The sequence below is a fragment of the Gobius niger genome (assembly GCF_951799975.1).
Source record: "Gobius niger genome assembly, chromosome: 10".
NCBI classification, from domain to species: Eukaryota; Metazoa; Chordata; class Actinopteri; order Gobiiformes; family Gobiidae; genus Gobius; species Gobius niger.
In genome coordinates, this window is record NC_136861.1 from 3,910,987 (window position 1) to 3,938,311 (window position 27,325).

The following is a 27,325-nucleotide window of genomic DNA, read 5'->3' on the forward strand; positions in this document are numbered from 1 at the left end:
GTGAAAAGCGAATCCACCGCGATAGTGCGCCCTCTGCTGGTAAAGACGGATAGGCACAATCGGGTCTGCAGCTCAAATATTTACTCACGAGTAAAAAGTACTTGTGGAAGTGTCTACTCGAGTAGTGTGAGTACTGAAAGTCTGGTTCATGTTTCAGCAATGATGAGCTGAAACATGAACCAATCACAAGCCATGAGAGTGACGTCATCATCAGAGGGGGAAGAGTCGCCAAAATATTTACTCAAGTAAGAGTAACGTTACTTTCAGATAATTTCACTCGAGTACATGAAAAAAGTAGTGACCAAAACAGTTACTGGAGTAAAAGTAGAGAAGTCAGAGACTCTGGGGAAAACGTTTCCACAGTGGTGGAAACAGAGCTTCATTTAAATGTTTTGACCAAAGGTGCTCCTGAACACTGTTGGGGAAGTTACTTTTAAACTGTAATATATTCTGTATCGTAGTTACAGCTATAAACATGTCAAATGTTTGTATTAAGTTATACTTCCTTGACCTCTGACCTCCTCAGTGTGGGCCTCCTGTAGGAGCTGTGAGCTCCAGCCTGGGCCGGCGCTCGGGGACTCATGTCCATGAGGTGGAGCCAGGCTGGTGGTCAGAAACACCTGGCTGGAGGATTCACCTATTGTACATGTTTTTACTACTAACCTACACAGGGAGAGCATGTAAACTCCACACAGAAAGGCCCCGTCTAGGTGGGACTCGAACCTGGGACCTTCGGGCTGTGAGGCACATGCGCTAACCACTGCGCCATCGTGATTTACATATGATGGTTTCAAAAATGTAGCTGAGTTACACTACTTTGAGTTACTTTTGGCAAAACATAAACCGAAAATAATGATGATAATAATAATAATAATCATAATAATCATAATAATCATAATAATCATAATAATCATAATGATCATAATAATAATAATGATAATAATAATAATAATAATGCCACTGAGCAAAAGTGCAGACATTTCCTTTTCCGTGTCTTTGCCCCAGTCTGTCTGTTTTGTTTTGACGACGTTAACTACAGACTGCACATCTTATACGTTATTTAAGGGAGGGTGGCTTTATTTCATTCATACATTTAAATGCACTTGTAACCTGAGATACTTGAATTGTAATGACTAATATATTCTGGTATTTTGAGTAAGTAATGTGTTATATTGAAAACAGGTGCTCTTCAAACACTGGGCTGAACTTCCATGGAATAAATGAGCTGAAAAAGTAATGTATTTTTAAGATACTTTTGTAACATGTTACCCCAACACTGCTCCTGAAACTACTCATTTACAAATTAAGCCCCGGGTGGAAAGAAACCAGGTAAAAGTACAAATTATACTTTTACTTCACACATTTTAGAGCCTGTATCTGTACTTTCTACTACGATGAACTGGTTTAGTCCCAGTTTAGACCTGGTTTAGTTCAAATGATTAAAAAAATCCTGCACATTAAATTCTTAAATACTTTTACTTTTGACTTGTGCATTTTACAATATATACTTTTATACTTTGACTTCAATACAGGTCCTGTATCTGCACTTTTACTTCAGTAAGAATTACTCAATCAATTACTTTCAAGTAAGAAACAGTCATACTTCATTATAAGTACTGCATGAAAAAAGTACTTGCAATAGTACTTAAAAAAGTGACTAAAGTACATGCACGTGAGTAAAAGTAACCGATACTCACCTCTGATATGAATCTTATTTATTTATAACCTGCCGGTCCGTCGACTATTAACAAAGGCAGTCATCGTTCGAGTCTCTACTTGAGTAAAATTACTCTTACTTGAGTAAATACTTTGGTGATTCCACTAACCCGTATTTGAGTTCTTCTGACTTTCATTTGGCCGCATTCACCACTGGTTTAGAAAACATCATCTCCAGATGTTTTCCTGGTCATTATTTGTGAGGATTAAGTTCAAACTTCCATCTTTAGGCTGAAAGTCCTTCCATGTTATTAAACACGTTTATGAATATGAATAACACGGCCTCCCCTTTATGTGAGAAGTCCGTCTGGAACATTGTAATGATTTATTGTGTTCACGTTGTGTCCCAGGTTTGGATGGAGCAGAACATGGAGGAAGACGAGGTCAGAGGGAGGAAGGACGAGCGAGCGCTGACCTCAGACCAGGTGAAGCTCTGGTGTTTCTCTTTATATTGGACTGATCGGTTTAAAGGCGCGTTCTGGAACTTTATGATGTTCACGTGTGTTTGACCTCTGAGTGACCTGACGCCTTCACCTCCAGCACTTCTATGACCAGTTTGTAACAAAGATCTTCAGTGAAACTCAGACATGGCGCTCGTTGACGTGGCAACCGCGGCGGCCATGTTGTGATTGTCCGCTCAGGCTGATCAGCATTAGTGGAGGTGGTCACCAGATCAATCTATATTACTATTTTACTGTGGCTGTATGTGCTGTTGTTTGTTACTGGATCATTATTTGTTCTTAATCTGATTTATTTTGTTCAGCCATTTTGTTTCTTTCCTTTGTTTTTTAAGAGTGACTTTGTAAACTTGAAGGGCCGTGTCATGACCTCCGTCTCCGTCTGTCTCAGGCCTCAGGCTGGAGCCGTGTGTCTCTGAAGAGTGACTGCTCCAAAGGAGAACCTCCAGACTTCAGTCCTGGACCAGGACCAGACTCACAGTAAGACCTGCAGGAGTTCATATGTTTAATACAAACACTAATGAACGCAATTCCATCCCTTTAAAGCAGCACTAAGTAACGTGTTTACCTTAATAAATCCTTTCCGTAGTCCCTGTGGGGGTAGTACAAGTGTTTATGGGATGATTGGAGGGTCTTTTATCGCCCCCTGGTGTCTCTGGCCAGAAAACCATGTTTGCAACTTGACTGCCACCGGTCCAGAGTCACCAATACACACTAATGTAATCACGAAGAAGAAGCTAACATGCTAACGGGCAAAGCTAACTGCGGGCTAACGTCACTTTAAACAGTATTTACAGCCAAGTTTGAGTGAAAAAATATTTCCATTGTATAATTGGATGCACAGTAACCCTCTGTCCCTTCGTCTTACTAGTATTTACTCTCCAAGACAATTAATAAGTTTAAAAATTGTAACTTACTACGACACCTGCAGTTGCACTTATGGCCTCTAGGGGGAAGAGTTACTTAGTACTGCTTTAATAAACTATAAAACTGTAAACGTCTAAATGGTGCCTTTGATTTTCTGAGATTATGATGATCAGTTTCAGGAATGAAAATGAACTTTATGTGGTTTAATATAAACCTGCAGCATAATACACACAAAGGACCAGTCGCCAAAGCCTGAACTCTGTGATGAACTCTGCTCCTCAGGTCTCAGTCTGGAGTCAGTCATGTGTCTCTGAAGAGCGATCACTCGAAATGGGATCCTCCAGACTTCAGTCCTGGACCAGGACCAGACTCACAGTAAGACCTGCAGGAGTTCATATGTTTAATACAAACACTAATGAACGCAATTCCATCCCTTTAATAAACTATAAAACTGTAAATGTCTAAATGGTGCCTTTGATTTTCTGAGATTATGATGATCAGTTTCAGGAATGAAAATGAACTTTATGTGGTTTAATATAAACCTGCAGCATAATACACACAAAGGACCAGTCGCCAAAGCCTGAACTCTGTGATGAACTCTGCTCCTCAGGTCTCAGTCTGGAGTCAGTCATGTGTCTCTGAAGAGTGACCACTCGAGATGGGAACCTTTAAACTTCAGTCCTGAACCAGGACCAGACTCACAGTAAGAGTGCATTTTAATAGTGAGTTCCGTTTGCTCCTGTTAGTTCTTAGTCTAATTCAGACGTGCTGGTGACTTCAGAGTCAGGTGTGATGTTCAGGAGCTGCACAAACACAGTGGACAGTCCTTTCATGTGGTCCCAGTGTTGAATGTTAGATCTGAATCCACTTTCCAGAAGGATCAGTGACATCTTTGGTCGCAGGTTGTATGAATGCTTGATATCTTGTTAAATTGAATAGTATTTTTAAGCTTACCATTCAGTCAATCACTAAAAGTTGTCATATGGCTCGACGGCAAGATTATACACTAAAAATCCAAAATTCTATATCTTTCTATCAAAATGACTTAATGCATCATGATATTTCATCCTTAAAATTTGAAATAGCATTATTTTCCTTACAAAGGAAACATGTTTTAGTGTATTTCATGCATCCTATTTGCGAAGTATGCTCAGTGCTATGGAGGTGTCAGAGAAATGACCACAGGGAGAACGGGCTTGTGGCGGCCAAGCGTTCATAGCGAAGTCGCTTTTTGATTTTCGATGTCGGCTCTTCCTGTCATTGAGAAGCAGAATCCACCAAGCGTCGGGAACGTGAGCTGGGACTAGACCGTCATGTTTTACCCTACTGATGCTGTTTTGCAATAGTCATTTTGCTATTTTATTATTATAAAACATGGCGGCAACACGCAGCGGCCCGGATTTCTCTCCTTGATGTAAATCAGGGCAGGTTTTCTTGGTGGAGGCAGATTTTCTTTATTACCTGACAATTTTAGCCAAAAGTAAAGCACCATTTTTACCATTTTTCATATTTGGCTGTACCCTAATCAAAAAGCTTCTTGGGAAAAAAGCACCAAAATAGCCACAAAAATGAGAAGAAAACAAGGATGTAAACGCGACAAATGTGACAAAAAAAAAATTCAACCAAAAAATGAAAAAAATTCAACAAAAATGTGACAAAAACTCAGTTTTGTGGGTCACATGACATTTATTTCTACAGCACATTTAAAAAAATCTAAACTACTGTCGACCAAAGTGCTGAACAGACTAATATAAAGGGAAACAACAAGACATATGCAAGATGAAACTACAAAAGTACATTAGCATAACGGCTAGAACAATGATAAAACTGAGTGGAATAGTTAAAAAGATGTGACTCATGCATGTAAAAACGCCACGCCCTTGCTTTCGTTGCCCCACACTCGCTCTCTCACACTCTCATTCATCCTGGCCTGTTGTGCATGTTTTTAGGGGTAAGAGAAACCGCGTCTCTGCTGAAACTGCTGCCTCCGCGACCCGGCCCCGGATAAAGAGGATGAAAATGGATGGAGACACTGGAGTACCCGGTGGAAACCTACAATCACACAGGTAGAACATGCAAACTCCACACAGAAAGGAGTGTTTACTCTTTACTTTTGACCCTTTTTAAGGTAAACATATTACTTTTCATGATTACTTACTGTATCGCAATGTGTATCGGATCGGCCCTTGAGTATCGCGATATGTATCGGATCATGGCAAAAGTGGGTCGTCCCAGCCCAACAAATTACCTACATTTTTAATATAAGAAATATTTGTCTAAATGATTTTTACTTATGAGAAAAACAAAAGAGTTCAATCAATCTGAAACAAAACAAGAACAATTCTGTAGTTTAAGGGAAGGACGATCAAAATATATTTTAACATAACTTTTTGAAAAATACTTATGCAAATTAGTATGCAAATTATTATGCAAATTGTATTTCAGTGTCAAAAAGGTAAAAAAGAAAAAAAGTATTTTATGAAACTCATGGATGGTTTTGTGTCTCGGGCTCTTTGAATCACTGACATTAATTTCAGACCTGGGATGATTCGTTTTCAGGTTAAGGGAAAAACTACTGAAAAAGGACGTTCCACATTATTAAGCAGATCCTCATTTTCAAGCAATAAGGGAAAGAAAAAGGATCTTTCTGCTGATGAAAAGCGTGAAATAGTTGAATGCCTTGGTCTAGGAATGAAAACCTTCAATATTTCATGAAAGATTAAGTGTAATCATCAAACTGATTTGTGGATGATTCAGACGCACTCGGGTTTGTGCAGATAAAGGCACAATGAGGACGGTTTCTGTCAGACAAACACATCAGATTAGGAGAACAGATGCTACAAAGCAGCAGACAGGTATTTGAAGCTGCTGGTGCCTCTGGAGTCTCCTGAACATGAAGGTGTAGGACCCTCCAGAGGCTGCAGTTGTGCATAAACCTTCTATCCGGCCTCCCCTAAACGGTTAATTGAATGTTCATGAACAGAAACGGCTGCAGTGGCTCAGAAATACATGAGGACTCATTTTCACAGTCTTGTTCACTGATGAGGCTGTGTGACCCTGGATGGTCAGATGGATGGAGTAGTGGACGGTTGGTGAATGGCCACAATGTCCCAACAAGTCTGTGACGTCAGTAAAGAGGGGGCGGAGTCATGTTTTGGGCCAGAATCATGGGGAGAGAGCTGGTCGGCCCCTTTAGGATCCCTGAAGGTGTGACGATGACCTCTAGAAAGAGGTCATTTTTTTTCTAGAAAGACCACTGTCTTCTATGGTACAAAAAGAAGAAGAGAAACTCATGATGTGGACCCCCTCCTCCCCTGACCTCAGCCCTGTTGAGAACCTTTGGAGCCTCAACAAGTAAACTTCTATGAGGGTGGGAGGCAGTTTGTATCCAAACAGCAGCTCTGGGAGACTATTCTAACATCCTGCAAAGAAATCCAAACAGAAACTGTCCAAAAACTCACAAGTTTAATGGATTTCAGAATTTTGAAGCTGCTCAAAGAAGGTCCTATGTTAAAATATAACTTGACCTGTCAATATTTTTTTGATTGAAATAGCTTTTGATTTCAGTAAATATGACCTCCTAATGCTACAAATTCAACAAATGACCATTTTCAGTTAATTACAAGCTTTAAAATGTATTGAAACGATGAGTTGCATATTAATTTGGAACAGTGGATTTTGAGTTTTTTACTATATTTATTTTTGTAAAAAATACTGTTTTCACTGGGAGATGTTTCAACCACATTTAAATGATCCTCGACCAGTTAAAGACTTGAAAATGACGCTGACTCTCATTTAAGTCGACAATTTAGAAAATCAGATGAAAATGTCACTTGCAGAATAATTTGGAACACAGTGTAATGCATACATTTCAAAACTTTCCTAATTAATTAACTGTACAGTTTGTTTTTTTAGTTTCTTTCTCAAAAGTGACAATGCATGTGTTTATTTTTTGGAAATGTGCTGAAATTATACATTATACATTTTTGATATTTGGACAGAATTTCCATGGGATAATTTTTATGTCCCGATTAAACACTTAGTATGAGCTCAGAGAACTCATATGAGGCTTCTTTTAATTAAATATTTCATATGTTTTGATTTAATTTTGTTCGTGTTTGACATCATAGACCAGTGGTTCTCAACCTGGGGGTCAGGACCCCCTAGGGGGTCACCAGATCATTTGAATAAAATATACATATTTTCATTACTATATAATCTAATGTTTTATTGTAGTATGTGTTATTTTACCAGAGTGCCATTATTTGTTCATAGTTTGATTAATTTAATTTCAGCCAGAATTATATTGGCTAATGTTCCTGTTTCTCACGGTGTGACCCGGGCGGGGGGGTCACGGACCCCTTTACTTGTTATAATGGGGGGTCGCACTACAAAAGGTTGAGAACCACTGTCATTGACAATGAAAAAAGCATATTATGTCACTGACTCAGAAACACATTCAGCTGTTTGTATAGAGTCCAGGACCCAGAGGATCTCAGCGCTCAGACTCTGGACGCCATTTTCACGGTGCGTCTCCTTCGCTCAGACCTGCTCCTCTGTCTCTGTTCGTCTGTTCTTGACTCTGTGTCTGTCTCTGTGCTCCAGCGTCTGGAGGAGGACGTCCTGATGTTTGTCAAAGAGCAGCTGAGGAGCTTCCACAGACTGCTGTCCTCAGAGCACCCACAGAAGAGCTCAGAGAGAGGCTCAGAGCGAGAGGAGCGCAGCAAACAGGCTGTGCTGAACATCACCCTGGACTTCCTGAGCAGGATGGACCAGGAGCCTCTGGCCGAGCGTCTGAGGAACCGTAAGAACGTCCTCCAGTCGCTCTGGGCCTGACTCGCTCTGACTCATGTTTGTCTTTTACAGAGTCTCCATCGTCCGTGCTCAGCCGCGAACTCAAGACTCACCTGCAGCAGAGGTTCAGCCAGGTGTTTGAGGGCGTGGCTAAAACAGGAAGCCCCACCCCCCTACGGCAGATCTACACAGAGCTCTACATCACGGAGGGCGGGGCCTCAGAGGTCAACCAGGAACATGAGGTCAGACACATCGAGACGGCGTCCAGGAAACCAACGGAGCGAACTATCACCTGCGAGGAGATGTTTAAACAGCAGCCAATCAGAGCAAAGGGGGTGGAGTCTGAGCAGCCAATCAGAGCGAAGGGGGTGGAGTCTCAGCAGCCAATCAGAGCAAAGGGGGTGGAGTCTCAGCAGCCAATCAGAGCGAAGGGGGTGGAGTCTGAGCAGCCAATCAGAGCGAAGGGCGTGGAGTCTGAGCAGCCAATCAGAGCGAAGGGGGTGGAGTCTGAACAGCCAATCAGAGCGAAGGGCGTGGAGTCTGAACAGCCAATCAGAACGAAGGGCGTGGAGTCTGAGCAGCCAATCAGAGCGAAGGCCGTGGAGTCTGAGCAGCCAATCAGAGCGGTGCTGACGAAGGGCGTGGCCGGCGTGGGGAAGACGGTTCTGACTCAGAAGTTGAGTCTGGACTGGGCTGAAGACCAGGCCCACCAGGACGTCCAGCTGCTGCTGCCCTTCACCTTCAGAGAGCTCAATGTGCTGAAGGACAGGAGCTTCAGCCTGGAGGGACTGGTCCATCACTTCTTCAGTCAAACCAAAGGTCTCCACAGCTTTAAAGACCTGCAGCTGCTCTTCATCCTGGACGGTCTGGACGAGTGCAGACTTCCTCTGGACTTCAGCCGGACCCGGGTCCTCACTGACCCCACAGAGAGCGCCTCAGTGGAGGAGCTGCTGGTGAACCTCATCAGGGGGAGCCTGCTTCCCTCCGCTCGCCTCTGGATAACCACACGCCCCGCGGCGGCCAATCAGATCCCTGCTGAGTGCGTCTCCATGGTGACAGAGGTGCGAGGGTTCAGCGACCCACAGAAGGAGCAGTACTTCAGGAAGAGGTTCATGGACGAGGCCACAGTCATCATCTCCCACATCAAGAGCGTCCGCAGCCTGTTTATAATGAGCTACATCCCAGTCTTCTGCTGGATCCTCTCTGTCGTTTTACAGAAGCTTCTGGAGCAATCATGGAAACCAGAGCTGCCCAAGACTCTGACTCAGATGTACGTCCACTTCCTGGTGGTCCAGGCCAAGGTCAAGAACATCAAGTATCATGAGGGAACAGGAGCAGACCTTCACTGGACTCCAGCGACCAGGAAGATGGTGCGGTCTCTGGGAAAACTGGCCTTTGAGCAGCTGCAGAAAGGAAACCTGATCTTCTACGAGTCTGATGTGAAAGAGTGTGGGCTGGACGCTGCAGAGGTCGCTCGATACTCCGGAGTCTTCACACAGGTCTTTAGAGAAGAACAAGGCCTGTACCAGGACAAGGTCTACTGCTTCATCCATCTGACTGTGCAGGAGTTTCTGGCTGCGCTTCATGTCCATGAGACCTTTTTCAGCTCTGGGGAGAACCTGCTGTCACCACCACACTCCTCTGAGAGCCCTGGATCAACTCCCACAACCGCTACTGAGCAATCTTCTAAGCAGTCCAAACTCTTAAAGACAAAATCTCAGCAGACCGTATCCCACTCTGCTATGGACTGTGAGGCCTTCTACCGCTCTGCTGTGGACTGTGAGATCTTCTACCGCTCTGCTGTGGACCAGGCCTTGCAGAGTCCAAACGGACACCTGGACTTGTTCCTGCGCTTCCTCCTGGGGCTGTCTCTGTCGACCAATCAGAGGCTGCTGGAGGGTCTGCTGACTAACACAGAAAATTTCCTGGCCAGTCACATTACAGTAGAGTACATCAAACAGAAGCTGGATAATGTGGGTCTGTCTGCAGAGAGGAGCCTGAACCTCCTCCACTGTCTGAACGAGCTGAACGACCGCAGACTGGTGGAGCAGGTCCAGAAGATCATGAGAGAAGGAGGTCTCTCAGACAGACACATGTCTCCTGCTCAGTGGTCGGCCATGTCCTTCCTCCTCCTGTCCTCAAACTCAGACCTGGAGGACTTTGACCTCAGGAAATACTGTCCCACAGAGAAAGGTCTTCTGGGGCTGCTGCCGGTCGTCAAAGCCTCCACCAAAGCCACGTGAGTCCATTCAGCACCACAGACAGTTAAATAGCTCAGTGACCATTAAGACTCCCCCTGGACTATTGCTTTATTTTTGTTCACAAGATCCGCTGGTCCTTAATGTGTCACTTTCTCCTCAGTCTGAGCGGCTGTGGCCTGTCTCCTCGCAGCTGTGGACCTCTGGCCTCAGTCCTCAGCTCGTCCAGTCTGACTCACCTGGATCTCAGTAACAACGACCTCCAGGACTCAGGAGTGGAGCTGCTGTGTGAGGGACTGAGCGCCCCCTGCAGACTGCAGACACTCAGGTGAGACACTCCCTTCACTCTGGGTTCTCATCAGAGGCTAATGCTGTGTGTCTTTAGGTTATCTGGATGTATGATCTCAGAGAGGGGCGGAGCTTCTTTAGCCTCAGCCCTAAGCCCCGCCCTCTCCCACCTGAGCGAGTTAGACCTGAGCTACAACCACCCAGGCCCCTCGGCCGAGCTCCTGGCGGCTCTGTGGGAACAGCTGGACCGTCCTCTGGACTCTCTCAGGTCAGACCCTCTGCACAGTTAACCTTTGTCCAATCGAAATTGAGGCTTCAGCTCCTGTGGTGACCGTGCAGCCCAGTTTGATGTCAAGTCAAATTTCAATTTCTAAGACAAGTATAAGATTAGCAAGTTGTTGTGTTTCAGACTGAGGCCTGCTGGAGTCCGGTGGATGACCCCAGGTCTGCTGAAGTGTAAGTGACACATTTGTATCTTTAAAATGAACAGTTCCTTCCACAGTCAGTGCCATGTGTCACGTCTGTCCTCAGATCACTCTGCACTGACCCTGGACGAGAACACGGTGAATCAGTGTCTGCAGCTGTCGGACGATCGAAGGACCGTGACCTCAGTGAGAGCAGAGCAGCAGCGTCCAAAGCATCCAGATCGCTTTGTGTGGCCTCAGGTCCTGAGCTCCTCTGCTCTGAAAGGCCGCTGTTACTATGAGGTGCAGTGGAGCGGAGGGTTTGTGGATATAGCCGTGAGTTACAGAGGAATCCTCCGCAGAGGAAAGAGGAGAGAGTGTGAGTTTGGGACAGATTATCAGTCCTGGTGCCTCAGAGCCTCTATGGACGGTTTCTCTGTTCGCCACAACAACGAGGAAACAGCTGTGTTTCCTAACGCCTTCTCTACTCCCTCTCTGTCCTCATCCACCCAACGATCTCAGCCCTCTCCTCGATTGTTCTCCTCGGGGCGGGTCGGGGTGCTCCTGGACGGTGACTCTCTCTCCTTCTTTGACGTCTCCTCTGGCAGCAGAGTTCTCCTTCACACTTTCAACACAGTTTTCATGGAGACTGTTTACGCCGGCTTCTGGCTCTGGAACACAGGCTCCTCAGTGACTTTGGTGGACATGACAGAGCGCCCCCAGTGCGATCAACCGGTACTGCATCTGCGTCAGAGGATTTCTGATTCTGACAAACTGTCCCCTAGTGCTTCAGGACCAGGTCAGACAACAAACCAAACAGTTACAACAGTTACTACTTGTACGGAAATAAAAAAGGTGAAACAGGACCCGAAATAAAAAACCTTTCTCAGGGACAGCACTAAAGAAAGTAAAGAAAAGTTCCGCTCAAATGATACAAATTGAAAGGAAATAGGATTTTATGGCATTATTGCTGCTGTTCAGTTATCTGTATTTTAAAGCAGGTATTGTTAATGCACTGGTGTCAAAGTGTTTTTGTTTTTAAAGAAGCTAAACCTTGTCAGCTTACTAACTCTGTGAAGGACCAAAGGCGCGGCGTTACCATTCTCAATTTGTATGACCCAGAACAATCCACAACGCACCGTAACATCTCAATTAATTTGAAAATGAAACCAGGTTTACAGTATAAACAGCCCGACCAAAGGCTTTTTACTCAAGGGATTTTTCTGTGACGGACTGGCCTTTTGTCAGAGCTTTACCTGCACTGGTTTAGTTATTTCTATGACTGTATTATTGTTGTTGTTGTTTTGTATCTCGACCACAGGACGCCAATAGTCGTCATTGTCAATCCCAGAGTTATTCTTATGTTGTCAGAAGATTTATTTCTTTACGTGAACATTTTTTTTAAGAAGAAATTTGTGGTCATTTATATTTCAGCCTTTTTTGGGGAATCTTTGTGCTTCTGTTTGTGTCCTTGTGTCCAGTTGCTAAGACGTTTTATATCAGTTATATTCAGCTCCTGTCACTTCCAGGTGATGTTCGACTGACTGGATGATTCCTTAATGATGCCTCTGTATCAAACATGGAAATCTCAGAAGTGCCTTTAACTACTTGAGCCTGTTTCTATGAATGTGTGCATGTTATCCTACTCTACTCCACTGTTCCCCAAGGTTTTTCCGGACCTGTTTGAATTGAACGTTTTATTCCTTTACGAATGAATGGAGAAGCCAGTCCCTATGTAAAAGTATGGCAGTGTATTTCTGTGGTTTCCTCAATAACATAAACAGGACAATGTTTAATGGTCATTGAATGTGTGTCCGGCCCACAACAAGTCGAAACTCACCTGAATATGATTTAGCTCCACTTTTATGTGCTTATTCTTAACATAACCTGGAGCTGCTCGATTATTGAAAAAATAATAATCACGGTTATTTTTGTCATAATTAAAATCACGATTATTCAAACGATTATTTGTTGCCTTTAAAAAAAAAGTATATCTTTATTTTATTTATTTATTAATCAAAACACTGCACTTTATGTTTTCTGGACAGTCATAAAAGTACAAATGATTTCAAGTACGCCTTGATTAAAGAGAGGTCTCTGTTTCACACCTGCCCCCTGCTGGCCGGCCCTCACACCTGCCCCCTGCTGGCCAGCCCTCACACCTGCCCCCTGCTGGCCAGCCCTCACACCTGCGCAAGCTAACTGAGCAGCGCGGCCTGATGACATCATCACACAGCGCCAGACAAAAGCACGAGCCGTGGCACGTGAAAAGCGAAGGGAAAATAATCCCAGCGGCCTGAAATAACGCAAGTCTGCTTTGCAAATTTTTTGGGGGAAAAAATAGAGAAAAAAATATATATACTGTATATATATATAATCGATTTTTTGCGATTATGCTAATTTTGTAATCGTTTACTGTTGTAATCGAAATCGTAATCGAATTTCGATTAATTGCACAGCCCTAGCATAACCTAAAATGTCAAAGATCTGTTCACTAATTAATGATTCCTAACTTGGCGTTGACATCACCCAAATGTCGATCGATGCGTTGACAGCTGTTAAAAACATCTGGATCGTTCATTTGTGTTTGATGACTAAAGCTTAACGGCTCTAGAGTTCAGGACTGTGATGTCATGTCGCTAAGCATCATGGGAGGAGCAGCAATAATGAACTAATGGAGATTTTAAAAGGTAAAATGCTGGAGTTATTGTTCACATTAAATCACTTGGACACTTCAGCGAGTTAGATGTTTTTACCAGCAGTGACTCAGCAGAAAACGGAGCTGATCCACGGCTTTTTTCTCCACGTTTTATACAGTTTTTTGCCACTGTTAGTCTATGGAAATGTAGGAGCCACAAACATGGCGGATCTCCATGGTACCTGTGGATTTTCCTGAACTCTATTGGACTGGACGACTTGCTAACTGTCCACGTATGTTTGGATGGAACGCCGCCTCTTCTTTTTGTCTCTGTGGTACAAATGACGGTTCATGTGACACTGGTACTCTGGGACTGCATCATTATGGACCTGTGGACAAATCACTAATTCACCGCCAGCATTTTATACTGTGTTCCCGCCTTCGCCCACTTTGACTGTCAGGAGGGACAGCGGGGGTCACTATACAACCACGGATCAGTATGCAGCGCTGGGGAGAAGTGTGATTATAGAATACCTGTATTTCGTTACATATTCCGTTATTGTGTCCAATCAGAGTATTGTATTCTGAATACTTAGTGTCGGAGCCTACATTATGTTTTGTTCTGTAAATAGTTTATCAGTTTAAGGCGAGACACTGCAGGTGAATGGGGAAAAAATGTATATTTACAGATATCAATTTGAAACTGTTGCTGTCGATTAACTGGCATGAATGTCAGAAAAAAAATACATGGCAAGTTTTCTGTCATTTTATCTTTTCATATAAGAACAAGGTGTTTTATGCCTTAAATGCCCCAAATTTCCCATCTTTTCGGCCACAAAATCTGAATAATGGACAGAGCTACATTCAAAATTATGGTTTCATTTTATTGATAGATGAGTTACCAAGACTTTCTCAGAGGGGATTTAGGATTTCTTGTTTAGTTTGAAAATAAGCTGTTTTTTAGTGTAAATTTTTTTGGTAAAAGTGTAATTTTCGCCTTATTTTTTGACATTCAAAACTCAATAAATGGGGCTTAAGGGATTAAATAATAAAAAATCCCTCTGAAAAAATCTTCCAAGTATTGTTCAGTCCAAGGCTGGAAAATGTGACGTCTTTAGGTCCGACTGACGTGGACATAGTGTCGCCACAATGACAGAAAAATGTGTTTGGAGAAAAAGGCCCTTGAAATTGCGTTCTCCCATATAAGTCTATGGGGGAACATTGAATCAGTGCAATATTTAAACATGTTATTGTGAAGATTAGGCATATTTTCTGTTTCCGGGAGAAAGTTTATATGTTCAGAGACCAATTTGGCCCAAAACCTGAAAACTGAAAAAAATGAGTTTTGCCTGTAGTGTCTCCCCTTAAGTCATAATTATTTTGTTTGGTAACTTTTTGGTAATTTCGTTATGGGTTTTTGGTTTATGGTTGTTTTGGTTAAGTAATCGTTTTCATAATCATAATTTCGGTGTTTGGTAAATTGGTTTTGTCATATTTTGTTTGGTTTTGTGTCGCTACATCATGACGCTGCGCACAGTGTCGCATTTGGAGAATGGAGCCAAGCAGTTTTTTTTACCTCTGCTACCCCTTTTGTGTAATCCCCTGTCCGGCATTTAATGTATGTTTTTTACTCACTAAAGAGATTTTAACTGCACATCTTGACTCCCTGATTTTATTATTGACGGTGTTTTGGATTACTATCTTTGGACATGCTCAGGGGGCGCAGCGAGTCATGCTGGCTTCATTTCATTTTAGAACCTACATTTAGAATACTGTCACGTTAATAAGGATGTTCACAGTCCACAATGATGTAGAGCTGTACTTTTCCCCGCCTGTTCTGACCTTCTCTTTCTTATTATGAATCTGTTAATTTTAACACATTTTAATTTAGTTTTAGTCTTTTGACTTAAAAGACTAAAAAGACAATTGCGAAAATGTAATTCAATTTTAGTTGAGATTTAGTCAAAAACAAATCTTCAATTTTTGTCAGGTTTTAGTCGACTCAAATTGCAAGTAAATTTAGTGGACTTTGCATTTATAATATTTATTAAAATCATGTTTAATGTTGTTCCTCTGCTTCATGAACAAAGCTCAGAGCTGATCCTTTGGCAGAGGATTTACATGATCTGAGGCTCTTTCAGACGCTCAATACAAGTTTGGATGATTTTTGTCTCTGCTTTGCATTTTTATTTAGTCTTATTTTAGTCGACTCAAATATCTGGACATTTTAGTCACAGTTTTAGTCTCATGAGAAACTTTTAATTTAGTTTTACTCCAATTTTAGTCACAAAAATATCACTTTGACTAAAATTAAGACTAAATATTTTAGTGGACGAAATGAACACAGTTATGAATATGAAACTTAAATGTAATGAGTACTTCAATGTGTTCCTTTGATATTTGGAAAGTAACTGTATTCTAAATCCCCTCAAATGAAAGAATAACTTTGCCAGAATGCAGTTACTCCAAATGAGTAAATACGTTTGGGCTGTACGCACAGGGATTTCCATCTTTCAAACTTAGCAGGTCCCACATTAATGAAGCGATAGCTCAGGTTTTGGTAAAGGACAGAGAGTAAAAGTTTGGATGTGACTGGAGCAGGTTAAAAACTTTACTGCGATGTAACGACATCACTGGAGGAAACCTACGTGTTCATAATGATGGGGTTTTTGTCCAGTGGCTAACGGCTAACGGCTAACGGCTAACACAAGACACAAATCAAACTAGTGCAAACTACTACATTAAAACAAATGTGAACGATGGCAAAAGTTTTTAGTTTTAGGAGAACAAAATCAATGATTGTAGCAACATAAACAACATCACCTGTATCTGCAGTGCCGACAAAAAAGAGACTTCAAAATATGCTCAAATCGTGGTGACAACGTGACAAAAAGTTAGGATCAGTTATGCAGGCCTTAGCTTTCAAATGAGGCTCAGGTTGTTCAGGGCAAAGTCAGAGTGCCCTCTGCTGGCGAACAAACACATCACACTCTCACACAGTTAGAACATTTGTGAATGTATTGAACCTAAAATGACACGTGATGAGGATCTGTTCACCTGGAAAAGGATCTGTGGAAAATGTTATTGTCTGATTTTGAACTATAATCATAATGTTTCTTATTTAAATGATGTGTATGTTAATGATGGTCACAGACTCATCTACATTTAGAATCAGTTTGGTGGAAATTTGTTTTTTTGTTATAAACTGGTACAAAACATGTTTCCTTTTTGGTCCATGTTAAAATGTGCTCTGTCCCTGTTTAAATAAAAAAAAACACCAATATAGGTTTTTCACATTTCCCCTTCACATCAGTTAGAACAGATCGCGCAGTGACGTTTTTAATACGTAATAACGAGGCGTGAATAAGCAGGAAATGAGCCGCAGTTTCCGGGGTGAAGGCGCTGCTCCGCTCGTGACTCCACAGGTGAGTCTGACAGACGCACAAACACTCTGACCTGACGTTTACGTTCATGTCGTTTGTCCATTTAAAGAGGTCAAAGGTAAACGCACGTGAGAGGAAACTAAGTCCGTGCGTGGTTCGTAATTCTAACTAAAACTGACGAAAGTGAAAGTAACTCTCTCAGACCAGAACAGTTTTGTATTAATTCAGCCAGGCTATGTATATATATGTATATATATATGTATATATATATGTATATATATGTATATATATATTTGTCGTAGTATCATCAGAGGTGGGCAGAGTAGCCCAAATATTTCAATAATGAAAAACTGCAGAGCCGGAGCAGAGTCAGATCTACCGTGAAAAGCGAATCCACCGCGATAGTGCGCCCTCTGCTGGTAAAGACGGATAGGCACATTCTAAATTACACAAAATGATCCCAACAACACAAGTGTAAACATGACATAAATACCGCCGTATATCCGTTTTTACCAGCAGAGGTTGCCGTGCTGACAGCTTAGTTTACATGGACTGTTATTTAGATTTTATGAAATGAAAACTGTGTGTTTTACTCCAATATGTCATTGTATTTTGTAGGACAGAGCCTTCATTTGTTAATTTGTTCAATAAGGGACAGAGACAATATATTGGAGCAAAATCACATGTTTATTGCTGTAATCAGTAAAGAAAGGAGAGAAATCACTGGGTTAATAATGTTAGTTTGCAGATGCAAAAACAAAGTAAAAAATAACATTTGTATCTTCAGGGTCTTCCCTGTTTCCTAAATTCAGCAGCAAAACAAAAGATCAACACTGGCGTCAATAATGTGTAAAAATCAAATGTTGTAATTCTGGGCTAATAATAAAACCGCATTGTTCCTCCTGGATCCGAGGTTCGACTATCGACCGGATCCTCCTCTCCAGCACCCCGGAGTAGACCTTACCGGGGAGGCTGAGGAGGGTGATCCCGACCCTCCGATCAGCCTTTTGGAAGAGAGGGACCACCACCCCGGTCTGCCAATCCAGGGACTCGAGTCATGTAGCAAAACTTAAAAGTCCTTTATTAACAGACCAGCCGCACAGGTCATGCCTGACTCCAGCGCCTCGGACTTTATTTTGCTTTTTGATGCTTTCGCTACTTTGCACAAGCTGTTCTACAAGCCAGTCTCAGCTCATTTATTCCATAATATGTTATATTGCTTATATACTGAAAAAGTAATGTATTTTTAATATACTTTTGTAACATGTTACCCCAACACTGCTCCTGAAACTACTCATTTACAAATTAAGCCCGGATGGAAAGAAACCAGGTAAAGGTACAAATTATACTTTTACTTCACACATTTTAGAGCCTGTATCTGTACTTTCTACTATGATGAACTGGTTTAGTCCCAGTTTAGACCTGGTTTAGTTCAAATGATTTAAAAAATCCTGCAAATTAAATTCTTAAATACTTTTACTTTTGACTTGTGCATTTTACAATATATACTTTTATACTTTGACTTCAATACAGGTCCTGTATCTGCACTTTTACTTCAGTAAGAATTACTCAATCAATTACTTTCAAGTAAGAAACAGTCATACTTCATTATAAATGTACTCAAGTAGAAGTAAAAAGTACTGTATGAAAGTACTTAAAAAAGTGACTTAAGTACATGCACGTGAGTAAAAGTAACCGATAGTCACCTCTGATATGAATCTTATTTATTTATAACCTGCCGGTCCGTCGACTATTAACACAGGCAGTCTTTGTTCGGGGCTCTACTTGAGTAAAATTACTCTTACTTGAGTAAATACTTTGGTGACTCCACTAACCCGTATTTGGGAGAGTTCTTCTGACTTTCATTTGGCTGCATTCACCACTGGTTTAGAAAACATCATCTCCAGATGTTTTCCTGGTCATTATTTGTGAGGATTAAGTTCAAACTTCCATCTTTAGGCTGAAAGTCCTTCCATGTTATTAAACACGTTTATGAATATGAATAACACGGCCTCCCCTTTATGTGAGAAGTCCGTCTGGAACATTCTAATGATTTATTGTGTTCACGCTGTGTCCCAGGTTTGGATGGAGCAGAACATGGAGGAAGACGAGGTCAGAGGGAGGAAGGACGAGCGAGCGCTGACCTCAGACCAGGTGAAGCTCTGGTGTTTCTCTTTATATTGGACTGATCGGTTTAAAGGCGCGTTCTGGAACTTTATGATGTTCACGTGTGTTTGACCTCTGAGTGACCTGACGCCTTCACCTCCAGCTCTTCTATAACCAGTTTGTAACAAAGATCTTCAGTGAAACTCGGACATGGCGCTCGTTGATGTGGCAACCGCGGCGGCCATGTTGTGATTGTCCGCTCAGGCTAATCAGCATTAGTGGAGGTGGTCACCAGATCAATGTATATTTGTATTTTACTGTGGCTGTATGTGCTGTTGTTTGTTACTGGATCATTATTTGTTCTTAATCTGATTGATTTTGTTCAGCCTGGAGCTGCTCAATTATTGAAAAAATAATAATCACGATTTTTTTTGTCATAATTGAAATCACGATTATTCACACGATTATTTGTTGCCTTTAAAAAAAAGTCTATCTTTATTTTATTTATTTATTAATCAAAACACTACACTTTATGTTTTCCGAACAGTCATAAAAGTACAAATGATTTCAAGTACGCCTTGATTAAAGAGAGGTCCCAGTTTCACACCTGCCCCCTGCTGGTCGGCCCTCACACCTGCCCCCTGCTGGTCGGCCCTCACACCTGCCCCCTGCTGGCCAGCCCTCACACCTGCGCAAGCAAACTGAGCAGTGTGGCCTGATGACATCATCACACAGCGCTGTTTGTTTTTATGTCAGACAAAAGCCTGAGCCGTGGCACGTGAAAAGCGAAGGGAAAATAATCCCAGCGCCTGAAATAACGCAAGTCTGCTTTGCAAAAAAAAATAAACATTTAAATATTTTTTCTTTTTTTTAAATAAAAAAAATAATAAAAAATTGGAAAAAAACAAAACAAATTATAATCGATTTTTTGCGATTATGCTAATTTTGTATTCGTTTACTGTTGTAATCGAAATCATAATCGAATTTCGATTAATTGCACAGCCCTAGTTCAGCCATTTTGTTTCTTTCCTTTGTTTTTCAAGAGTGACTTTGTAAACTTGAAGGACCGTGTCATGACCTCCGTCTCCGTCTGTCTCAGGCCTCAGGCTGGAGTCGTGTGTCTCTGAAGAGTGACTGCTCCAAAGGAGATCCTTTAAACTTCAGTCCTGGACCAGGACCAGACTCACAGTAAGACCTGCAGGAGTTCATATGTTTAAAGGAATCGGCCACCGTTTTTACATACTGAGACATGTTCTTACCTAACCTTAGTCGAGTTAATATATCCCCGTCTGGTCTTTGTCCGTGCGCTCTGCCAGGCAAACGGAGCACATACGCAGCCTCTCCCACATGTCACATAGCTCCAAAAAAGCTCACGATAGAAGCTACCAAGCTCTTCCACGTGTTCCCTATTTAAATAAAGTTATGTGAAGTGTTTTCATGCGAAGTATATTTACACAGAAATGTAGCATGTCGATTTTATAAGCAAATAAAAAGGGGGACTATATTGTGAGGCGTAATGATACAAGGAGCACAGCATCCGCGCAGTAACTCCTAAAGACTTCCCCGCTCACTTCCGTCAATAGAAGCTGCGTGACTTGTAGAGCTCGCTGAGAACAGTTGAAGGAGCGTGGATAACTTGTGAACAATGCCTTTTACGTGCATCGTGCCGGGCTGTGATAACAAGCAGAAAGTATATAGTGTAGTAATGTTTCACAGATTTCCAACTCACCCCGGACGACGACACAGGACTCAGGACCTCGACCATGAGGTAGGAATGCGCAGCACTTTCCCAAAATATATTTTCTGCTTGTTGTAAAAGGCTCTGTACAAGTCACGCAGCTTCTATTGACGGAAGTGAGCGGGGCAGTCTTTAGGAGTTACTGCGCGGACGCTGTGCTCCTCGTATCATTACGCCTCACAATATAGTCCCCCTTTTATCTGCTTATAAAATCGACATGTTACATTTCTGTGTAAATATACTTCGCATGAAAACACTTCACGTAACTTTATTTAAATAGGCAACACGTGGAAGAGCTTGGTAGCTTCTATCGTGAGCTTTTTTGGAGCTATGTGACATGTGGGAGAGGCTGCGTATGTGCTCCGTTTGCCTGACAGAGCGCACGGACAAAGACCAGACGGGGATATATTAACTCGACTAAAGTTAGGTAAGAACATATCTTAGTATGTAAAAACGGTGGCCTATTCCTTTAATACAAACACTAATGAACGCAATTCCATCCCTTTAATAAACTATAAAACTGTAAACGTCTAAACGGTGCCTTTGATTTTCTGAGATTATGATGATCAGTTTTAGGAATGAAAATGAACTTTATGTGGTTTAATATAAACCTGCACCATAATACACACAAAGGACCAGTCGCCAAAGCCTGGCTCTGTGATGAACTCTGCTCCTCAGGTCTCAGTCTGGAGTCAGTCATGTGTCTCTGAAGAGTGACTTCTCTAAAGGGGAACCTCCAAACTTCAGTCCTGATCCTGGACCAGACTCACAGTAAGAGCCACTCATGTTTCTGTTTATACTGAAGTTACACAACACACAAAGGAACAGACGTAGACCCAACTCAGCTCCATGTGATTCTCATGATTCCAGTCACTGTGATAAACCTGCAGCTTAATACTCACCAAGAAAGAGACGCCAAAGCCTGAACTCTGTGATGAACTCTGCTCCTCAGGTCTCAGTCTGGAGTCAGTCATGTGTCTCTGAAGAGCGACTTCTCTAAAGGGGAACCTTTAAACTTCAGTCCTGAACCAGGACCAGACTCACAGTAAGAGTGTATTTTAATAGTGATTTCCGTTTGCTCCTGTTAGTTCTTAGTCTAATTCAGAAGTGCTGATGACTTCAGAGTCAGGTGTGATGTTCAAACACAGTGGACGGTCCTTTCAAGTGGCCCCAGTGTTGAATGTTAGATCTGAATGTATTTTGCAGAAACACATTCAACTGTTTGTACAGAGTCCAGGACCCAGAGGATCTCAGCGCTCAGACTCTGGACGCCATTTTCACGGTGCGTCTCCTTCGCTCAGACCTGCTCCTCTGTCTCTGTTCGTCTGTTCTTGACTCTGTGTCTGTCTCTGTGCTCCAGCGTCTGGAGGAGGACGTCCTGATGTTTGTCAAAGAGCAGCTGAGGAGCTTCCACAGACTGCTGTCCTCAGAGCACCCACAGAAGAGCTCAGAGAGAGGCTCAGAGCGAGAGGAGCGCAGCAAACAGGCTGTGCTGAACATCACCCTGGACTTCCTGAGCAGGATGGACCAGGAGCCTCTGGCCGAGCGTCTGAGGAACCGTAAGAACGTCCTCCAGTCGCTCTGGGCCTGACTCGCTCTGACTCATGTTTGTCTTTTACAGAGTCTGCAGCGTCTGTGCTCAGCCGCGAACTCAAGACTCACCTGCAGCAGAGGTTCAGCCAGGTGTTTGAGGGTGTGGCTAAAACAGGAAGTCCCACCCCCCTGCGGCAGATCTACACAGAGCTCTACATCACGGAGGGCGGGACCTCAGAGGTCAACCAGGAACATGAGGTCAGACACATCGAGACGGCGTCCAGGAAACCAACGGAGCGAACTATCACCTGCGAGGAGATGTTTAAACAGCAGCCAATCAGAGCGAAGGGGGTGGAGTCCGAGCAGCCAATCAGAGTGAAGGGGGTGGAGTCTGAGCAGCCAATCAGAGTGAAGGGCGTGGAGTCTGAGCAGCCAATCAGAGTGAAGGGGGTGGAGTCTGAGCAGCCAATCAGAGTGAAGGGGGTGGAGTCTGAGCAGCCAATCAGAGTGAAGGGCGTGGAGTCTGAGCAGCCAATCAGAGTGAAGGGGGTGGAGTCTGAGCAGCCAATCAGAGCGAAGGGCGTGGAGTCTGAACAGCCAATCAGAGCGAAGGGCGTGGAGTCTGAACAGCCAATCAGAGCGAAGGGCGTGGAGTCTGAGCAGCCAATCAGAGCGAAGGCCGTGGAGTCTGAGCAGCCAATCAGAGCGAAGGGCGTGGAGTCTGAGCAGCCAATCAGAGCGGTGCTGACGAAGGGCGTGGCCGGCGTGGGGAAGACGGTTCTGACTCAGAAGTTGAGTCTGGACTGGGCTGAAGACCAGGCCCACCAGGACGTCCAGCTGCTGCTGCCCTTCACCTTCAGAGAGCTCAATGTGCTGAAGGACAGGAGCTTCAGCCTGGAGGGACTGGTCCATCACTTCTTCAGTCAAACCAAAGGTCTCCACAGCTTTAAAGACCTGCAGCTGCTCTTCATCCTGGACGGTCTGGACGAGTGCAGACTTCCTCTGGACTTCAGCCGGACCCGGGTCCTGACGGAGCCCACAGAGAGCGCCTCAGTGGAGGAGCTGCTGGTGAACCTCATCAGGGGGAGCCTGCTTCCCTCCGCTCGCCTCTGGATAACCACACGCCCCGCGGCGGCCAATCAGATCCCTGCTGAGTGCGTCTCCATGGTGACAGAGGTGAGAGGGTTCAATGACCCACAGAAGGAGCTGTACTTCAGGAAGAGGTTCACGGACGAGCAGAAGGCCACAGACGTCATCTCCCACATCAAGAGCATCCACAGCCTGTTTATAATGAGCTACATCCCAGTCTTCTGCTGGATCCTCTCCACTGTCCTGGAGCATGTGCTGAAGACCAGATATAGACCAGAGCTGCCCAAGACTCTGACTCAGATGTACGTCCACTTCCTGGTGGTCCAGGCCAAGGTCAAGAACATCAAGTATCATGAGGGTGCTGAGACAGACCCACACTGGACTCCAGAGACCAGGAAGATGGTGCGGTCTCTGGGAAAACTGGCCTTTGAGCAGCTGCAGAAAGGAAACCTGATCTTCTACGAGTCTGATGTGAAAGAGTGTGGGCTGGACGCTGCAGAGGTCGCTCGATACTCCGGAGTCTTCACACAGGTCTTTAGAGAAGAACAAGGCCTGTACCAGGACAAGGTCTACTGCTTCATCCATCTGACTGTGCAGGAGTTTCTGGCTTCGCTTCACGTCCATGAGACCTTCTTCTGCTCTGGGGAGAACCTGCTGTCACCACCACACTCCTCTGAGAGCCCTGACCCTGAGGAGAACCTGCTGTCACCACCACACTCCTCTGAGAGCTCTGGATCAACTCGCATAACCGCAACTGAGCAATCTTCTAAGCTGTTCAAACTAGAAAAGAGAAAATATTGGGAGTCCTTCTCCTGCTCTGAGGCGGACCCGGGGCCCTTTTCTCGTTACCGCTCTATTGAGGACTGTGAGGCCTTCTACAGCTCTGCTGTGGACCAGGCCTTGCAGAGTCCAAACGGACACCTGGACCTGTTCCTGCGCTTCCTCCTGGGGCTGTCTCTGCCGACTAATCAGAGGCTGCTGCAGGGTCTGCTGACTAACACAGGAAGTTTCCTGATCAGTCACAATACAGCAGAGTACATCAAACAGAAGCTGGATAATGTGGGTCTGTCTGCAGAGAGGAGCCTGAACCTTCTCCACTGTCTGAACGAGCTGGAGGACCGCAGTCTGGTGAAGCAGGTCCAGAAGATCATGAGAGAAGGAGGTCTCTCTGACAAAGACATGTCTCCTGCTCAGTGGTCGGCCATGTCCTTCCTCCTCCTGTCCTCAAACTCAGACAATAAGGTTCTAGACACTTTTGATCTTCATAAATATCATGCTTCAGAAGATGTTTTCCTGAGACTGCTGTCCATCCTTAAAGTTTCAAACACAGCTTTGTAAGTTCACAAATTGGTCCCTAATGATTAAATGTGATATTATAATATTAACCCGTTAAACATGCTGTATATCCAGATTGCGCTGCTGTGGCCTGTCTCCTCGCAGCTGTGGACCTCTGGCCTCAGTCCTCAGCTCGTCCAGTCTGACTCACCTGGATCTCAGTAACAACGACCTCCAGGACTCAGGAGTGGAGCTGCTGTGTGAGGGACTGAGCGCCCCCTGCAGACTGCAGACACTCAGGTGAGACACTCCCTTCACTCTGGGTTCTCATCAGAGGCTAATGCTGTGTGTCTTTAGGTTGTCTGGATGTATGATCTCAGAGAGGGGCGGAGCTTCTCTGGCCTCAGCTCTAAGCTCCGCCCTCTCCCACCTGAGCGAGTTAGACCTGAGCTACAACCACCCAGGCCCCTCGGCCGAGCTCCTGGCGGCTCTGTGGGAACAGCTGGACCATCCTCTGGACTCTCTCAGGTCAGACCCTCTGCACAGTTAACCTTTGTCCAATCGAAATTGAGGCTTGAGCTCCTGTGGTGACCGTGCAGCCCAGTTTGATGTCACGTCAAATTTCAATTTAAAAACATTCTTTTTAATTTAAAAAATTTCTAAGGCAAGCATAAGATTAACAAGTTGTGTTTCAGACTGAGGCCTGCTGGAGTCCGGTGGATGACCCCAGGTCTGCTGAAGTGTAAGTGACACATTTGTATCTTTAAAATGAAGTGTTCCTTCCACAGTCAGTGCCATGTGTCACGTCTGTCCTCAGATCACTCTGCACTGACCCTGGACGAGAACACGGTGAATCAGTGTCTGCAGCTGTCGGACCATCGAAGGACCGTGACCTCAGTAAGAGAAAAGGAGCAGCGTCCAAAGCATCCAGATGGGTTTGAGTGGCCTCAGGTCCTGAGCTCCTCTGCTCTGACTAACCGCTGTTACTATGAGGTGCAGTGGAGCGGAGGGTTTGTGGATATAGCCGTGAGTTACAGAGGAATCCTCCGCAGAGGAGTGAGGAGAGAGTGTGAGTTTGGGACAGATTATCAGTCCTGGTGCCTCAGAGCCTCTATGGACGGTTTCTCTGTTCGCCACAACAACGAGGAAACTGCTGTGTTTTCTAACGCCTTCTCTACTCCCTCTCAGTCCTCATCCACCCAACAATCTCAGCCCTCTCCTCGATTGTTCTCCTCGGGGCGGGTCGGGGTGGTCCTGGAAGGTGACTCTCTCTCCTTCTTTGACGTCTCCTCTGGCAGCAGAGTTCTCCTTCACACTTTCAACACAGTTTTCATGGAGACTGTTTACGCCGGCTTCTGGCTCTGGAACACCGGCTCCTCAGTGACTTTGGTGGACATGACAGAGCGCCCCCCAGTGCAATCAACCGGTACTGCATCTGCATCAGAGGATTTCTGAATTCTTTCAAACTCTCGACCTCAGTGCATCAGGACCAGGTCAGACAACAAACAGACAGATACTACTGGTATGGAAAAAGTTGAGAAAACAGGAACCAAAAACGAAATGCTGTCCCTGGGCCAGCAATAAAGAAAGTAGTAGTATTTTTTTTTTTTTTTACTGAAATTATGCCAAAAAAAGTACATCGTTACGTTTTGTTTTATGTTTTTTGATGACAAATATTTTTCATGTATGTATGGAAAGAAATATTGTTCAGGTATTGCTATTTTGTACCGCTCGTTTAGCTCCATAGGTAGCGCCGGGCTCCCAACCACGAGACTGAGAGATCAATCCCCTCAACTGGGAAGATCATAACTCAGCGCCTCACTTGCCTTTAAATGTATTTTGTAACGTATTCCGTTACTTTGTCTAATCAGAGTACTGTATTCTGAATAGTTTATATACTTTTACAATACTTACACATTGATTGTCATTATGTTTCTGTATAAATGTGGCGTGTAATTACAAAAATTAAGACTATGATTGTTGGAACATCTGTTATAAACTTACCATTAATGAGGAACTCTTTAAAGGGACTATACGGAGTTTAAAAATGTTCAAATGAAGTATTTTCCTCCCCTACATGTTCCTCCATGTCCTAATGTGTAGAATGTCTGAAGTGCCGTCATGAACGAACATAGAAGCTGCAGTTACGCATATGACCAGGGGTGGCAGTAGTGAGAAAATGGCCAACTTGCATCTCGCCCCTTTAACAGATACAGCGTCATGTGACACATGTGTTTGTATGAACTGTGGCATGAGGAAAAACAGGTCAACATTAAAAGTTCTGTTGTGCAAAATGGAGGTAAAATGTAATAATCGATACTGGGATGTTTTCCCTTGATATTTGGAAAGTAACTGTATTCTAAATACTCAGTGAAAGTGAATCTTTACCAGAATACAGTTACTCAGAATGAGTATTCTAAATACGTATTCTAGTAAACACATGTTAGTTACCAGTGTTGGGGGAGACGTATTACAAAAGTAGCGAGTTAGGCTACAGCTACTATATATCAGTCATTACATTTGAAGTAACTCGAGTTACCAGTGTATTTAAATGTATAAACTACAACATGCCAGATCAAGGACAGTCGTGAATAAGATCTGCAGTTGCAAGAGAATGGGGGAAAGCAAAGGAAAAGGAACTGACTGCACTTCTGCTCCGGGGACATATTACTATTTTCAGTTCATATTTTGCCAAAAGTAACTAAAAGTAGTGTAACTCAGCTACCTTTTCGAAACATCCATCCATCCGTCTTCCACTTGTCCGTTGCCGGGTCGTGGGTGCAGCTGTTGGAACTGCACCAGCCCCTATGGCTCCTCCTGTTGGTGGTGGGTCCACAT

General features: G+C 43.8%; 1 protein-coding gene across 1 annotated transcript in view; it reads left to right on the top strand.

Annotated features, from left to right (window-relative positions):
• LOC306969162 (uncharacterized protein) overlaps positions 1 to 25,942 on the top strand; it is a gene marked incomplete at both ends in the record, with an annotated part of 45,766 nt that extends 19,824 nt beyond the window's left edge. Inside the window, 22 exons of the mRNA XM_079564762.1 lie at positions 2,067 to 2,141; positions 2,566 to 2,654; positions 3,324 to 3,416; positions 3,652 to 3,744; positions 7,517 to 7,568; positions 7,647 to 7,845; positions 7,908 to 10,074; positions 10,197 to 10,361; positions 10,419 to 10,589; positions 10,731 to 10,777; positions 10,853 to 11,460; positions 18,826 to 18,900; positions 19,952 to 20,040; positions 21,797 to 21,872; positions 21,951 to 22,149; positions 22,212 to 22,919; positions 23,298 to 23,428; positions 23,984 to 24,546; positions 24,623 to 24,787; positions 24,845 to 25,015; positions 25,183 to 25,229; positions 25,305 to 25,942. Coding sequence (XP_079420888.1) covers positions 2,067 to 2,141; positions 2,566 to 2,654; positions 3,324 to 3,416; positions 3,652 to 3,744; positions 7,517 to 7,568; positions 7,647 to 7,845; positions 7,908 to 10,074; positions 10,197 to 10,361; positions 10,419 to 10,589; positions 10,731 to 10,777; positions 10,853 to 11,460; positions 18,826 to 18,900; positions 19,952 to 20,040; positions 21,797 to 21,872; positions 21,951 to 22,149; positions 22,212 to 22,919; positions 23,298 to 23,428; positions 23,984 to 24,546; positions 24,623 to 24,787; positions 24,845 to 25,015; positions 25,183 to 25,229; positions 25,305 to 25,942 — 6,621 coding nt within the window. The remainder of the gene's footprint in view (positions 1 to 2,066; positions 2,142 to 2,565; positions 2,655 to 3,323; positions 3,417 to 3,651; positions 3,745 to 7,516; positions 7,569 to 7,646; positions 7,846 to 7,907; positions 10,075 to 10,196; positions 10,362 to 10,418; positions 10,590 to 10,730; positions 10,778 to 10,852; positions 11,461 to 18,825; positions 18,901 to 19,951; positions 20,041 to 21,796; positions 21,873 to 21,950; positions 22,150 to 22,211; positions 22,920 to 23,297; positions 23,429 to 23,983; positions 24,547 to 24,622; positions 24,788 to 24,844; positions 25,016 to 25,182; positions 25,230 to 25,304) is intronic.
• Positions 25,943 to 27,325: the final 1,383 nt, after the last annotated feature.